Below are 15,229 nucleotides of genomic sequence, written 5' to 3'. Positions count from 1 at the left end.
ACAACGATAGTAAGTAAATAAAAAGATTTCGTGGTCCATTCAAAAGCATCTGGCAGTCCAGATTTGGCCTACGGTCTGCCTATTCACTAGAGTAAAGGAGGCAATGTGTGAAAACTGTTTTTGAGGTATAGGTAAGAACAGGACCAGGGCTAGAGTTTTTCGCACCCTAGGAGCACGGCCATTTTGCCACCCCGCGCTCCGCTCCCGCGGCTCCGGTGGAGCTGCCGCAGCCATTTCTGCGGAGGGTCCATTGGTCCGCGGCTCCGGTGAAGCTGCCGCAGCCGTGCCTGCAGGAGGTCCACCGGAGCCGCGAGGGACCAGCCGACCATCCACAGGCATGCCTGCGGCAGCTTCACCGCAGCTGCGGACCAACGGACCCTCCACAGGCATGACTGCGGCAGGTCCACTGGAGCCGCCTGCTGCCCCCCCCCCCGGCAAAATGCCGCCCCCTGAAAATCCTGGCACCCTAGGCGTTTGCCTAGTTCGCCTCAATGGAAGCGCCGGCCCTGTGTAAGAAGTTAACCTAATTTGAAATGAAGACTTGAACATTTCTTTGAGTCGCTGCAGCTCAAAAACAGATTGTTGCAGACCCTTCAATCTTTCAATATAGTTAAATCTCCCAGAAGGCTCATTCACAGGCTAGACTTAATGAACAGAGATTGTAATCAAGCAGAAGTTACAGTATGTGTATATACAATTAATTCTGCTACCTGCTTGCATCCTAGAGAGTGACCAAAGGGTCTTTCTGTACTTCACCATTATAACAGACTGATTTTTGTTTAGTTAGGTCTAGGGGCTAGATGATCAGCCTGCTAGTTCTGGGTTTGCAGTTTTGTTCAATTTATCATATATCTTTGTTATTTATAGTGGTGGATATTCTACAGAATGGCAGCTAATTTTGTTTTCTTCTTTTCTGCTAAATATGAAGAAAACTGGTCAACCTGTTATTATATTATGTGTCATTAAAGATCCCCCTGAATATAAAACCAGTCTGTAGAAACTCCATAATTAAGGTTGCAAGCAGGGTTCCATTATCATCCCTATATTCACTCCTCTTTCTTGCCTCAGAAAATTATCAGCTTAAGTTTGGCATGTCAGCAGTTAACATGCTAAACTTATTTTCATTCTACTGTAGTTTCAGAGCCCAACAGTTTGAAGGCAAATCATCAAACCCACTGTGAATTAGCGATCCTTAAGTCTGAGAATTTTAGTATTTTGCTTCCCAGAGTTTTGCTCCCCAGAATTCGTTATCCTTCACTTACACCAGGTTCAGTCATGTTCACCTCTGCTGAGGGCAGTTGAGTGACACTAGGGTAACACTTGAGAGAAGAATGAGGCCTAAAGTATTTTATTTGTTTGGGTTCCTTATTCTAGAAAACATTTGATTATAAAAATTACACATTAAAAACAGATGAAAACCATTTAGTCTATGATCTAGAGCAGACATCTCAAACTCTGAGGCCTGGCCCCATCCGGGGGAAAGGAACTAAATTTGGACTCACTTCTGTTTACAGTCCTAAAATTAAGAATATGCCAGTGGCTGGGAACCTCCCTGTTAAAGTCCTTTCTGCACCCAGATGGGTTGCAGGAACTGAGTGTATAGGGTGACCAGACTGCAAGTGTGAAAAATCGGGACGGGGGTGGGGGGTAATAGGAGCCTATGTAAGAAAAAGACTGCAAAATTGGGACTGTCCCTATAAAATCGGGACATCTGGTCACCCTATGAGTGTAGATTCTCCTGCACTGACTCCTCCAACCATGCTGGAATCTGCTGTTGGGTTGACATTTAGTGCAGGAGAGGTCCCCACTCCTCTACTCAGTGCTTCCCCTTCTGGTACACAGGTAGATGGAAAAGACAGAGTTAAGCAGAGGAAGAAGTTTGTCATCTCAGGGTCTTGCTGGCAAGGTGTGATCTGGCCTCTTTAGATCATAACAGGAAGTAGGGCCATAATTGGTGAATCTGCACTGTGATCCCCTCAAATTCTTCACTGCCCCCAATAATCCCCTTCCAAGCTGCCAGACTCCTGTCACCACCCATGTTCCCCTGACTCCCTTCAAAGCTTTTGATACGGTCTCCCACAGTATTCTTGCCAGCAAGTTAAAGAAGTATGAATTGGATAAAAGCTGGCTACATCGTTGGACTCAACGGGTAGTAACCAATGGCTCAATGTCTAGTTGGCAGCCGGTATCAAACAGAGTGCCCCAGGGGTCAGTCCTGAGGCTGGTTTTGTTCAACGTCTTCATTAATGATCTGGATGATGGGATGGATTGCACCCTCAGCAAGTTCGTGGATGACACTAAGATGGGGGGAGTGGTAGATACGCTGGAGGGTAGGGATAGAATCCAGACTGACCTAGACAAATTGGAGGATTGGGCCAAAAGAAATCTGATGAGTTTCAGCAAGGACAAGTGCAGAGTCCTGCACTTAGTACGGAAGAATCCTAGGCTATGGACCAACTGGCTAGCGCCAGTTTTGCAGAAAAGGACCTGTGGATTACAGTGGACAAGAAGCAGGATATGAGTCAACAGTGTGCCCTTGTTGCTAAGAAGGCTAATGGCATATTGGGCTGCATTAGTAGGAGCATTCCCCTCCACTTGGTACTGGTGAGGCCACATCTGGAGTATTGCATCCAGTTTGGGCCCCTTCCCCCACCCCCACTACAGAAAGAATGTGGGCAAATTGGAGAAAGTCCAGCGGAGGGCAGCGAAAATGATTAGGTGGCTGGGGCACATGACTTAAGAGGAGAGGTTCAGGGAACTGGGGTTATTTAGTCTGCAGAAGAGAAGAGAGAGGGGGGATTTGATAGCAGCCTTCAACAACCTGAAGGTGGGTTCCTAAGACGTTGGAACTAGGCTGTTCTAAGTGGTGGCAGATGTCAGAACAAGGAGCAACAGTCTCAAATTGCCATGAGGGAGGTCTAGGCTGGATATTAGGAAAACCTTTTTCACTAGGAGGGTGATGAAGCACTGGAATAGGTTACCTAGGGAGGTGGTGGAATCTCCATTCTCAGAGGTTTTTAAGGCCTGGCCCTAAAGCCCTGGCTGGGATGATTTCGTTGGTGTTGGTCTTGCTTTGAGCAGGGGGTTGGACTAGATGACCTCCTGAGGTCTCTTCCAACCCTTATCTTCTATGAATATCTTGCTCCCCACTAACTTTCCTAGTTACACTTCCGCTCCAGACAGATTAAATATGGCAGTGACCACAGGAACCTACGGCAGTGATCTGAAAAGGACCACAGGTCTGGCTTGTCAGATTATTGTGGAAAAGAGATTTTTAAAGTTGTTTGTAAGTATTTTTTAAAAGGTAAAAATGCTGCTCCCTAAATACATTCCTGGAGTTCCTAAAATAATACAACAAAGAGTCCTGTGGAACCTTATAGACTAACAGAAGTATTGGAGCATAAGCTCTCGTGGGTGAATACCCACTTCATCAGACGCATCTGATGAAGTGGGTATTCACCCATGAAAGCTTATGCTCCAATACTTCTGTTAATCTATAAAGTGCCACAGGACTCGTTGTCGCTTTTTACAGATCCAGACTAAATGGCTACCCCTCTGATACTAAAATAATACAATTAATTCTGCCTTCGATATGTTAACACTGTCCCTAAGATTAGCACTATACAGTATAAAAAAGGACATGCTAAATGCATTAAAAACTGGCTAACTGACGGATCTCAAAAAGTAGTTGTCATTGGGGAATCATCACTGAACAGAGGTGTTTCTAATAGGGTTCCACAGTGATTGTTTTGGGCATGACACTATTCACATGCACCCTGACTGAACTGGCCTTGTCAGCACTGGTTCTCCACTTGTATGGTAACTCCCATCTCTTCATGTGCCAATATATTTATGACTATATCTGTAATTTTCACTCCATGCATCTGAAGAAGTGGGCTTTTTACCTGTGAAGCTTATGCCCAAATAAATCTGTTAGTCTTTAAGGTGCCACCAGACTCCTCATTGTTTAAGTAATTGAATATAATCCTTAAAATAAAGGCCCAAAATAAGCAACTCCCAGCCCTTTCTAGCTGGAGTTCTTTCACAGGCTTCTGCCAGCCTGGTCAAATCTCAGGCTGTAAGAGGTCTGCAGCCCAACCTCTTCTGCTACTCTTCCCAGCACCCTCTTGGATCCTCAGGGTCCTTGCAGTCTTGGTAGCTCTTGCTAGGCTTCTGTTCCCCCTGCCACTCCTACCCCTTCCTAACTGGACTGTTTTGTCAGGCTCAAACCTCTGAGCACAAGTCTCAGACAGGAGCTTCCTGCTTATTACAGCTCTCACCTATGCCTGCTTTCTCCGACCAGCTATAGTTTCCCATCTCTCTGGCTGGCACCCCTAGTCCTTTTAGCTGGAGTGTTATCTCCTCCGGGTCTGGCTTGAGTTAATCACATGACCTTCTTTCATCATTAGCCACCTTGGGAGGTGAGCTGATATTGTCACAAGTGAGGCTGAGGCTCCAGTTCCCCTTAAAGGGGCCAGCAACCACGTGACACTTTCCCAGAAATAATACAATGAATGCCATTTCTTCCTGTTTTCCTCTCCCCTTTTCCACTTAGGATAGACACATTTGCTGCTGTTGCTCCCATGTCTCTCTTTGCACTTGGAAGACACATAGCCTCCCAATTGTTCCTCTTCCTCTCGGCATCTTTCTCCTTCTTAGGGTGATCAGACAGCAAGTGTGAAAAATCAGGACAGGGGGTGGGGGGTAATAGGCACCTATATAAGACAGCCCCAAAAAATCTGGACTGTCCCTATAAAATAGGGACATCTGGTCACCCTACTCCTTCTTTCCTTGCCTTGCAGGAGTGGAGAGGGACCTCTAAGAGAAGGAGCTGAGCAGCCCCAGTGAGACTAGTTGTTTCAGAGGAGGGAGTGGAGCCACTGCATTTTTCAAAGGAAGAGGTGGGAGAGCAGAGTGATTCCTGATTGTCTCCTCTTGCTTAGTCTGTTAAAAGAACATTGGTGCTGGGCTTTCTATGCTTCCTGCTCTTTCATCCTCTCCTGTGGAACATGAAGCTTCTCCAGCAACTCTTCCCTCTTCAAAACCAGCAAGTGGCTTCTGGGCTGCTTAGCTACTTCCCTTGGAGGCCTCTGCTCCTTTGAGGGGAGGAGAGGGAAAGAGGAGCAGATGGCGTAATACAAAGTGTGGAGTTTCTCAGACCCAGAATGATGGAGCAGCTGAAACAATGGACCAGGAACCCTAAACGTGTTCTGTCCCCAGGCTTGCTACCTTCTGTCCCTATGAGTGGCTATTGACTATTGCTTCATCTGTCTTTACAGAAATGGATATTCTGTGCACACAAAACAAACTAATCCGTCTCACTGAAGCTTGCCACAGTACCGGTAAGGCTATTGTTTTATATATCTCAGTAATAATTGTTTTATTAATGTTCAGTTTATGAATATTGCATCTACTGTATGTGAAAATGGAACATGATCTCACTAGCTTTGGTTAAAAGTGGGTCCTGAGTTAATGAGTTGTTAGAGAATCACTGGCTGAAGCCAGAATTCTTAATATAAATGTATAATTTAAGGCTTTTGCTAAGTAACATCCTGTTAAAGCAAATGTCATAGGTTAATTATACAGAACACAAAGATACATTTTTTTTATTCATTCCAAATTTCTTGCTTTTTAATTTAATTGAGCGCTCCCTTGCTTTTGTGTTATAGGACTGGGGAACATGATTTCTAACAAAATGTCCTAGGCCGTGCATTCTTCTGTATCCTTCTATCATGTTTCCTCTTGGTCTCCTCTCCTCCTTCTCAAAAGTAAATTAGTCCTAGTCTCTTTAATCTCTCCTTGTACGGAAGTCTCCTCCTCCTCACAGCCTTTAAGCAGGTTCTTTGTCTTTCTCAGGATTTGCCATTTCTAATCTGTCTGTTTTGAATGATACCATATGAGAATGTGCCCCTGTTGCCCTTCTTCCTGGGATTGTTATATGACTGCTGATCTTTGATGATGAAATAAGGAAGAAGTTCTTGACTTTACATGCAGGAATGTCTGAAGTGTTCCTCTGTCAAGGCCAGTGTTGACATGTAGACAGATTCTTGAATCTGCCACCTGGCTTTGCTTCTGAAATATGTAGAAAATGGTTACCACAGCTGCATGCATAACTTCCCTCTTCCCCTCCTTCTCTGCAACCTGCTGCAAGTGAAGACAATGTGGATCTATTTAATATTGCATTTGGGACTGGCAAAGGCACCTTCTATTTTCCACTTCATGATTAATTGTTTCAGAAACCTTCATACCCATTCAATCCCCAGAGATAATCTCATTGACTTTTAATTCCTGCAGATTTGTTCCCAAGTTCCCACCCAGCACGTTTTCTTGTGGCTGTTTCCTTGCTCGCTATAGGGAAGGAGTCTCTCTGGCTTCCACTGTAACCTTCTCCATTCCTCCCTCCTCTCCTGTTCCCTGGACATCAAGCTAGCATGTTCTAAATTCCAATCTGTGCTTGGATTTTAAGGCAGCATGTCCTATCTCCTGGGAAATTTTAAACAACTAAAAAAAATATTGTTTATATGTCATACAATTAATCTCTGGAACCTACTGGAGCAAGATATTATTGAGGCAAATAGCTTGGTAAGGATAGAAAGAAGGGACTGGACATTTGCGTGAATAAATATTGCATCTGCAATGATGCTAATTATGATAAAATAATAAAGGCTTGTGATCAACAGATTTCAGCATTTAAGGTGATCACGATTTGGTACAGGAAAAATTTCTCCTACTATTTCAGATGCAGTCAACTCTGGTTTTCAGCACCTCCAGTAGTAGGAGATTGGCAGCCATTTGTCAGCTTTGTTATTCTGATTTCTAGGCTGAATTCTCCCTGCAGACCCTGAGCTGTGTGGAAATTACATATGGTTTCCTCTTTTTTATTTTTGTATTTTAAAACTTCCTCCCCAGATTGCCTGGAACCTTATCAAAGTACAAATACTTTTCTGCCTTTGGGGGTTTGTTTTCATAGAAACCTCAGTAACATAGTAACTATGGTTGCCTTTCCGTAGTTTGTAACTAACATTTAAAATTCTACCCATAAACAGAGGGAGAAAACAAGTCAGATTGCAAAAGCTGGATCCCGCTTCCCCATCCAGACCCAGTCTAAATGAGCACGTCACATGATGCTACAGAGTCTGCCCTCCCCCACTCTGGGCCATGGGGAAGTTCCATAGACCACCGTTTGCGGCCACCGTGGCCACATGCAGCCATCAGGGGGTTTCCCTGCGGCCACAGCAGTTTCCTGGGCAGTGGGGAGGGGGAGCATCACCTCTCCCCCTCCTCACTGTTGCTTCTGCATGTGCAGCCTCTCTGGAGACACAGGTGGGACACACAGGTGAGGAGGGTAGTGGGTTGAGCCTCCCTGTGGGGAGGTTAGCCCCCGACTCCACCCCTTCCACTTACAGTCGGAGTCCCGAGACCCTCTGCCCAGACCTGTGGCTGGAACGACAAGCCCCCTGCCTGGAAAAGTCCTAAGCACCCCCCACCCCTTGGCTGGAGGAGCCCTGGGCTGGCTGAAGCCCCGAGACACCCCCCCCCACACACACACACATAGTCCTGTCCAGAGGAGCCCTGGGCTGGCCGAAGCCTGGAGTGCTTCCCTCCCCACCCTGCCCCTTGGCTAGAGGAGCTCCAGGATGGCCAAAGCACCGAGCTTCTCCACCTCCCCAGAGGAGTCCTGGGTAGCTACAGCTGTGCCTCCCCTCCCCAGACCCAAGCCTCCCAGATATGTTTTTCATTGTTATTTGGACTTCTATTATGTCAAAGCATTTTTAAATTTACTTCAGAATTGTTGTACAGACAACTACTTTTACCAAAAAAGCAAAAGAAACAATAATAAAAAAGACAAGAACATGCAAAGCACCTTATTTGTGTTTCTATTCTGTTAGGTCCAGTAAAGAATAAAGATAACTGTGCATTATTTTTATTATTGAGTCTGCAAAAAAAAATCCCCAAACCTTAAATAAATAAATTACAATGATCATTAATTAATGATTTGGAGTAATATGTGCATATTACTTTATTAACTTTAGGAAAAATAAATAATATTAGGAAAAAATGTCAGCGTGGCCATGAGCAAGAGTTGGTGGCCACACTCTGAGGCCACCAAAAAAATGTGTTGTGAGAACCCCTGCCAAAGACTACCGTCTTCTGTGCCCCTACAAAGGAGGTTTCCATACTTGGCTGGGTCACATTGCATCCCCTCAGTCAGGGGATTCATATTTTGGGGTAAATTGAATAACTAATCATATATCCACAGAACCCATGTCCTGCCTTGCCTCTACCCTTTCTGAGTATGCAATGGACTCGTTTCACTGTCAATCCATTGGTTAGTCTGCATCGTCTTTGGGTCAGAGACCTATCTCCTAGGCATCTTTTGTGAAGTGCCTAACGTGTTTTTGGGTGCTATAAAACAAATAGCCTGCCACAGGGCACAATAGCCCCCTCTCTACAGGAACCCTCCAGTGCCTATACTGATGAATGTTAATTATGTAAGTATTCCAAGGAGAGAGAACTAGGAGCAATAGGATATAATTAAGACAAAGATAATTTAGGAGAAACCTCAGGAAACATTTCTGGACAAGATTTTTCATACTGTGGAATAGTCTCCCAGAGGAAGTAGTGGAAGCCTCAGTGCTTAGAATGTTTAAACCCAGACTGGACAAAGCAATCATGGATATACTAAAGCTTTGCACTGGTCCTGGGGTGAATGGACTAGATGCTGTCTATGGCACATTTGTTGGTGACTGAATGGATCCTGAGTATGGGTTACTGCCCAGTTACCAACATTGATGGTGGTATAGCCCACCTATTTAATGTGTGGTTGCTTTCTGAAAAGTGTCTGTAAAAATGACCCCTTCTTCCTGAACAGATCTGCTACCTCTCTTTATTCAGAGACATATGTGCAGACTTTACTGACAACAGTTAATATAATAGGAGTACTTGTGGCACCTTAGAGACTAACAAATCTATTTCAGCATGAGCTTTCGTGAGCTACAGCTCACTTCTTTGGATGCATAGAATGGAACACACAGACAGGAGATATTTATACATACAGAGAACATGAAAAGGTGGAAATATGCATACCAACAGGAGGAGTCTAATCAATTGAGATGAGCTATCATCAGCAGGAGAAAAAAAACTTTTGAAGTGATAATTAAGATGACCCACAGAAGGCTGAGCTTGCCGTTCAGATCAAAGGCTGAGTTTGCCAGGTGAGAAGTTAGAACAACCATCTTTTTACTATCAGAGGGGTAGCCGTGTTAGTCTGGATCTGTAAAAGCAGCAAAGAATCCTGTGGCACCTTATAGACTAACAGGTTAGTCTATAAGGTGCCACAGGATTCTTTGCTGCTTTTACATCTTTTTACTTGTATTGAACCAACTTCTGTTGGTGAAAGGAACAAGTTTTTGAGCTAGAGAGCTCTTCCTCAGGTCTGGGAAAGGTACTCAGGGCTTCTACACACTAGCACTTACTTTGGTATAACTTAAGTCACCCAGGGGTGTGGAAAAGCCACTTCCAGAGCAACATAAGGTACACCAAACTAAGCGCTGATGTGAAAGCTCTCTTGCCGACATAGCTACCGCTACTCAGGGAGATGTAGTTATTATATCAATGGGAGAGACTGTCTGCATCAGCAGTGCTCCAGTGGCACAGCTACATCCGTACAGCTGCTTCACTGTAGTGGTTCTAGTGTAAACTAGCATGGCAACTAAATACAAGGTTGAGCAGATAATTCAGTGTAAGTCGTTGGCACATATTCTAAGGCACCATTCAAGATGAAGTGGCCCGTTAACAGCTCTGTAGTCAAAGGACAAAAAAGGGGGTGAGTTGGTTTATTACGACCATGATTTTTAGTGTCTAGCAAAGTTGTGAATTTAAGCATCCAGGCAAGCTGGCCTATGTCATAAATGGTCACATACACCAAAAATCACAGCAATATTCATGTTACTCCCAGTCACTCAGTGCCAGTCACTTACCCAGATCAGTTGAATCTCAGATCTCAAACCAAAGACAATGCCTATAGACAATTAGAAACTTCTATCACAAGAAAACTCTATATGTCCTTCGGGGTTAATCCAGGCAAAACAACTGGGGGTCTTTTGCTTATGCTTAGAGATTCTTGCCCCTTTAGAGTCCAAGCAGCAAAAAGAACCTGCACAACACTTTCAAAAGATGAGCCTGAGAGCTTAATGTCACAACTTTGCTAAACACTAAAAATCATGATCTTATTAAAGACACTGGATTTATGGCTTATTACAACAATCTGTAATCCACTAGCCCCCTCATTTTTGTCCTTTGATTATGGGGGTGTTAATGGGCTACTTAGCCTTGAACGGTCCTTTACAATATATGCTAACTAGTTATGCTAAGCTATCTGTTAGACCTTGTATTTAGCTGTGACACGCTGAGTACCTTTTCCAGACCTAAGGAAGAGCTCTGTGTAGCTCAAAAGTGTGTCTCTTTCACCAACAGAAGTTGGACCAATAAAAGATATTATCTTACCCACCGTCTCTCTAATATCCTGCGATCGACACAGCTACAATGCTTCTTATCTTTTTTACTTTTTAAACTGGGCAAACTGCTTCTGGGATTACTGAGAGATGATAAACATGTAGGCTGCAAAGTATTTTTATAGTCATTTTTCAGAGTTTAGCCATTCTTTGAAGCAGGGTGCATGTGTCACAAGCCAACAGTGAACCAACCCTTCCTCTCTGCAGGAGCTCCAAGTGTGTGAAGGTGAGGGGCCCAGGGCACAGAAGGGGTGGGGTGAAGAGCCCAGATTTGTACTGTTGTGATTGAAATTGGTGGATGCAGCAAAGTTTGCAAAAATTAATTGTAAATCAGCCTCTCTCTTTTTTTCTCCTTTTCCAGCTGTAATTTCCATTTTTCTTGTGTGTTTGGATCTAGGTGGTGAACTGTAGCAGATGGAAGTGAGGGAGGGCAAAGCTATCTCCTTTTAAGAGTAGCTCTTCCTCTCATATACAGCCTGGCCAGAGCCAAGGGAGTCTGAGTGTTAGGTGACTTCAAAGACTGATGAATAATTGCTTTCTGTTTATCTCCAAGACACTATTTTTCTTTGAAAAGTGCCAGCACAGCCAGGCATATATCTGCCTCTGCTTACGTCCCAAAAGGGGAAGGCACAAGATATTCTCTTTGGCAGCTTTTGCTTCCTATTACCAAACACTTTGTGGCACTTTCTTAGTGGAAGCCCGGGACTGAAGCAGGTTGCAAGCATGAGTTAATTTCTGCCTTAATGAAAAATCACAGGGTGACCTGCTTCTGAGTTCCTTCTGAGTCATGCAGAGTTAAACTAACCCCTCCCACAGCCATGGACCGTTAAATAGCTGTGTTTCACATGCTATGCAGCTCAGAGTCAGCAGAGGCTGAGAAAGGAGGAGAGAGAACACTGGCACTGATGGAGGAGCCAAAGGGTAAGAACAAAAATGAGTTGCTCTGAACTTAAAAAGCAAAATCTGCTTGTAGGGAGGAGGTGGGGGAGAGGGACTTTGGGGAGCTTTTCAAATGGCTCTGACCTGCTGTGGCGTCAGCCTCACAACAAACAAAAGTTTGACAAGTTAATGAATATTCATGAGAAGTTTATACTCATTGAGATTTGTCATTCAGGAGTCAAATAATTTTGAGACCCTCCTGCAGCCAAATGCATCTCAGAACAGCACAGACTACACAGTCACATTCATTTCTCATTACAGAACTCAATGCATATGTTCTGAGATGATGAATTCATTGTTAAATAGATTTATTTTGGTCTATGCTGCATGCAGTCTTCTACATTCCTTCCCTATTGTGAAATTAGCACACAATTCTCATCTTGGAGTTCAGTTTCTCAGACAGTGTAGAGGAGCACTGACAAGTGATCCGGAGCCCTCCCACGCTCATGTGTATGTGTGTGTGTAGGGGGGGGTGATGGGGGAGGGGAAGAAGGATTTGCAGTGACTGTAAAGAAAAGAGGAGGCAAGATGTTTATAACCTTTGGCCCTGGGGCTGTGTTATGAATGTCAGCCCAGAGCGTTGCCAGTTGTTGTTTCACTGCAGTTTGGAGACAGCAGGTATGAATGAAATTAGTCCTTGGGGGCTCATGTCATGAAGAGAGTGGGTGTCCCCTGTGTCACTGCAAAATGAGAACAACCTTGGAGGGTGTGTTTCTTGCAGAGGGTGCTTCTGGTGGTAGAAGTCTTGCCATGAGACCTCTTAACACAGGGCAGGGAATATTTGGGCAAAAAAGGGCAAGCACTTGAAAGATCATAAAGGTGTGAGGGTGCCCTGCTGGGGGGTTAGGGCTTGACGGGATATGAAGGTGCTGCTGCAGCAGGACACAAGGAGTTCTCAAAGCCTGGGGACTCTTAGTATGCACTTAGGAGGAATCTCACAGCAATATTCTAGGGCAGAGAGTCTCTTATGGGGGCACGTGAGGAGAGCATGATTCTTAACCCATGTTTCTTGGTGGTGGGGTTGTTCGACAGCAGGATGGTTCCTGCTAGAGCTAACAGTTGCTCTCCATTCTGGTGCTGGCATCTCAGATTTATCGTCCTGGTGACATGAGTAGGTACGCAGGTGACACCTGTAGCACATTGGCATGAGGTTTCACGTCATCAATGTACACACCCTGGAGCTGAAATTTAGCCCAAACATTGACATCAACATGGCAACCTTTTTCACAGACCAGCCTGCAGCAGAATTAAGTCTTCACCTTTTCTCAATACATGATGAGGCTTCTAGATGGCATTGTCATGGAGCCTTCCTTTTATAATCAGCTGGAATATTACACGTAGCAGAAAACATATCGCCTATCATCTGTTATGTTCAACATCTGGCAGAAACATTTCCTACTTTAGAATCTGCTTTTTCTGTCTGGCCATTTTACACTCTGTACAGTAACTTGCACTTTACAGTCTGCTCTGATCTATAATTCAGCCTGATGTGAGGATGTGTAGCAAGGATCCAGGCAAGTAGGAGGCTGGGCTAGGTTCTAGGCAGAAACTTAGCAGTGAAACAGGGAGAGAAACTTTAGGGATAATATTGTTTCTTATTCTAATAAAGTTCTTTGTTCAGTGTTAGAAGAAAGTGACTCTTTCTGTAATTCTTTACTGTTGTCACAATGACAGAGTGTCAGCAGATGATTCATTCTGAACCAAAATAAATAAAATGCCAAAGTTCAGCTCTCCTCAAGAGTTTTGAGGAGCACATTGGATGGTCTAAGTGAAAGAGTTAGGTTTATTAGGAACAAAAATTATATCAGTGGTACAGGTTTGTTACTAGATGGAGATAGTAAAATTGTTAGCAATTATGCAGCATTTAATATTTCTGTACTATATTTTGAAGGAAGGACGATGATGACGGTGGATGTGGTATACCTAGACTTTAGTAAGGCATTTGATACAGTTTCTCGTGATATCCTTATCGATAAACTAGGCAAATACAATTTAGATGGGGCTACTATAAGGTGGGTGCATAACTGGCTGGATAACCGTACTCAGAGTAGTTATTAATGGCTCCCAATCCTGCTGGAAAGGTATAACAAGTGGGGTTCCGCAGGGGTCTGTTTTGGGACCGGCTCTGTTCAATATCTTCATCAACAACTTAGATGTTGGCATAGAAAGTACGCTTATTAAGTTTGCAGACGATACCAAACTGGGAGGGATTGCAACTGCTTTGGAGGACAGGGTCAAAATTCAAAATGATCTGGACAAATTGGAGAAATGGTCTGAGGTAAACTGGATGAAGTTCAATAAAGACAAACTCCAAGTGCTCCACTTAGGAAGGAATAATCAGTTTCTCACATACAGAATGGGAAGAGACTGTCTAGGAAGGAGTATGGCAGAAAGAGATCTAGGGGTCATAGTGGACCACAAGCTTAATATGAGTCAACAGTGTGATACTGTTGCAAAAAAAGCAAACGTGATTCTGGGATGCATTAACAGGTGTGTTGTAAACAAGACACGAGAAGTCATTCTTCCGCTTTACTCTGCACTGGTCAGGCCTCAACTGGAGTATTGTGTCCAGTTCTGGGCACTGCATTTCAAGAAAGATGTGGAGAAATTGGAGAGGTTCTAGAGAAGAGCAACAAGAATGATTAAAGGTCTTGAGAACATGACCTATGAAGGAAGGCTGAAAGAATTGGGTTTATTTAGTTTGGAAAAGAGAAGACTGAGAGGGGACATGATAGCAGTTTTCAGGTATCTAAAAGGGTGTCAAGGAGGAGGGAGAAAACTTGTTCACCTTAGCCTCCAATGATAGAACAAGAAGCAATGGACTTAAAGTGCAGCAAAGGAGATTTAGGTTGGACATTAGGAAAAAGTTCCTAACTGTCAGGGTAGGTAAACACTGGAATAAATTGCCTAGGGAGGTTGTGGAATCTCCATCTCTGGAGATATTTAAGAATAGGTTAGATATATGTCTATCAGGAATGGTCTAGACAGTATTTGGTCCTGCCATGAGGGCTCTGGACTCGATGACCTCTCAAGATCCCTTCCAGTCCTAGAGTCTATGAATCTATGAATTTAGTCATATCAGCTGAGGCTGATGAACCATTTTCCAGTCCATTAGTACAAAGGATGCTAAACAACATTTACCAGGTATAGGCATTTTTGAATGCACAAGCCCAAATAACTTGCACTCAAGAAGCCTAAAAGAGGTGGTTGAGGAGATCTCTGGCTCTTAATAAATCTTGGAATACTGGGGAAATTCCAGAAGACTGGAAGAGATCTAATGTTGTGTTGATATTCAAGAAGATCAAGTGGAACAATCTGGGTAATGAGAGCCTGACATCAGCCCCAAGGGATTTCATTATAAAGAGTTAAAAGACACAAATATAATTAATGCCAATCAACGTGGTTTTATAGAAAATAAGTCTTGACACACAAACTTGATTTAATTTGTTATGATATTAGAAGTTTGATAGATAAAGGTAATCACATAGACTTTTGTATGGTGTTTGACTTAGTACTGCACAGCACTTTACAATATCAAAATGCTATTTTTTAATGTACATGGTTAATTAAGAACTGGCTAACTGGCAGATCTCAGTAAGTAATTCACAATCATCATTGAATGGAAGTGTTTCTAGTGATGGATTGGTCATGCCATTTTGAGTTGTATTCATAAGAGCATCACATGGTATAAGAAGGGGATAGTCCTCTACAGTTCTGCTGTGTAATTCATGTAATTACCCGATCATAAGAACGGCCATACTGGGTCAGACCAAAGG

At 43.7% G+C, this 15,229-nt stretch overlaps 2 protein-coding genes across 2 annotated transcripts in view; one reads left to right on the top strand and one right to left on the bottom strand.

Moving 5' to 3' along the window:
* ABCC2 (ATP binding cassette subfamily C member 2) overlaps positions 1–15,229 on the bottom strand; it is a 529,482-nt gene that overhangs the window by 264,593 nt on the left and 249,660 nt on the right. The window lies entirely within an intron of this gene.
* Positions 11,368–15,229, top strand: part of ENTPD1 (ectonucleoside triphosphate diphosphohydrolase 1) — a 76,651-nt gene continuing 72,789 nt past the window's right edge. The window contains exon 1 of the mRNA XM_050958834.1: positions 11,368–11,435. Coding sequence (XP_050814791.1) covers positions 11,420–11,435 — 16 coding nt within the window. The 5' untranslated portion in view covers positions 11,368–11,419. The remainder of the gene's footprint in view (positions 11,436–15,229) is intronic.

The sequence above is a fragment of the Gopherus flavomarginatus genome, chromosome 6, assembly GCF_025201925.1.
Source record: "Gopherus flavomarginatus isolate rGopFla2 chromosome 6, rGopFla2.mat.asm, whole genome shotgun sequence".
Classification (NCBI taxonomy): domain Eukaryota; kingdom Metazoa; phylum Chordata; order Testudines; family Testudinidae; genus Gopherus; species Gopherus flavomarginatus.
The sequence above is the reverse complement of the archived record's forward strand: the minus strand, read 5'-3'. Positions and strand labels throughout refer to the sequence as shown.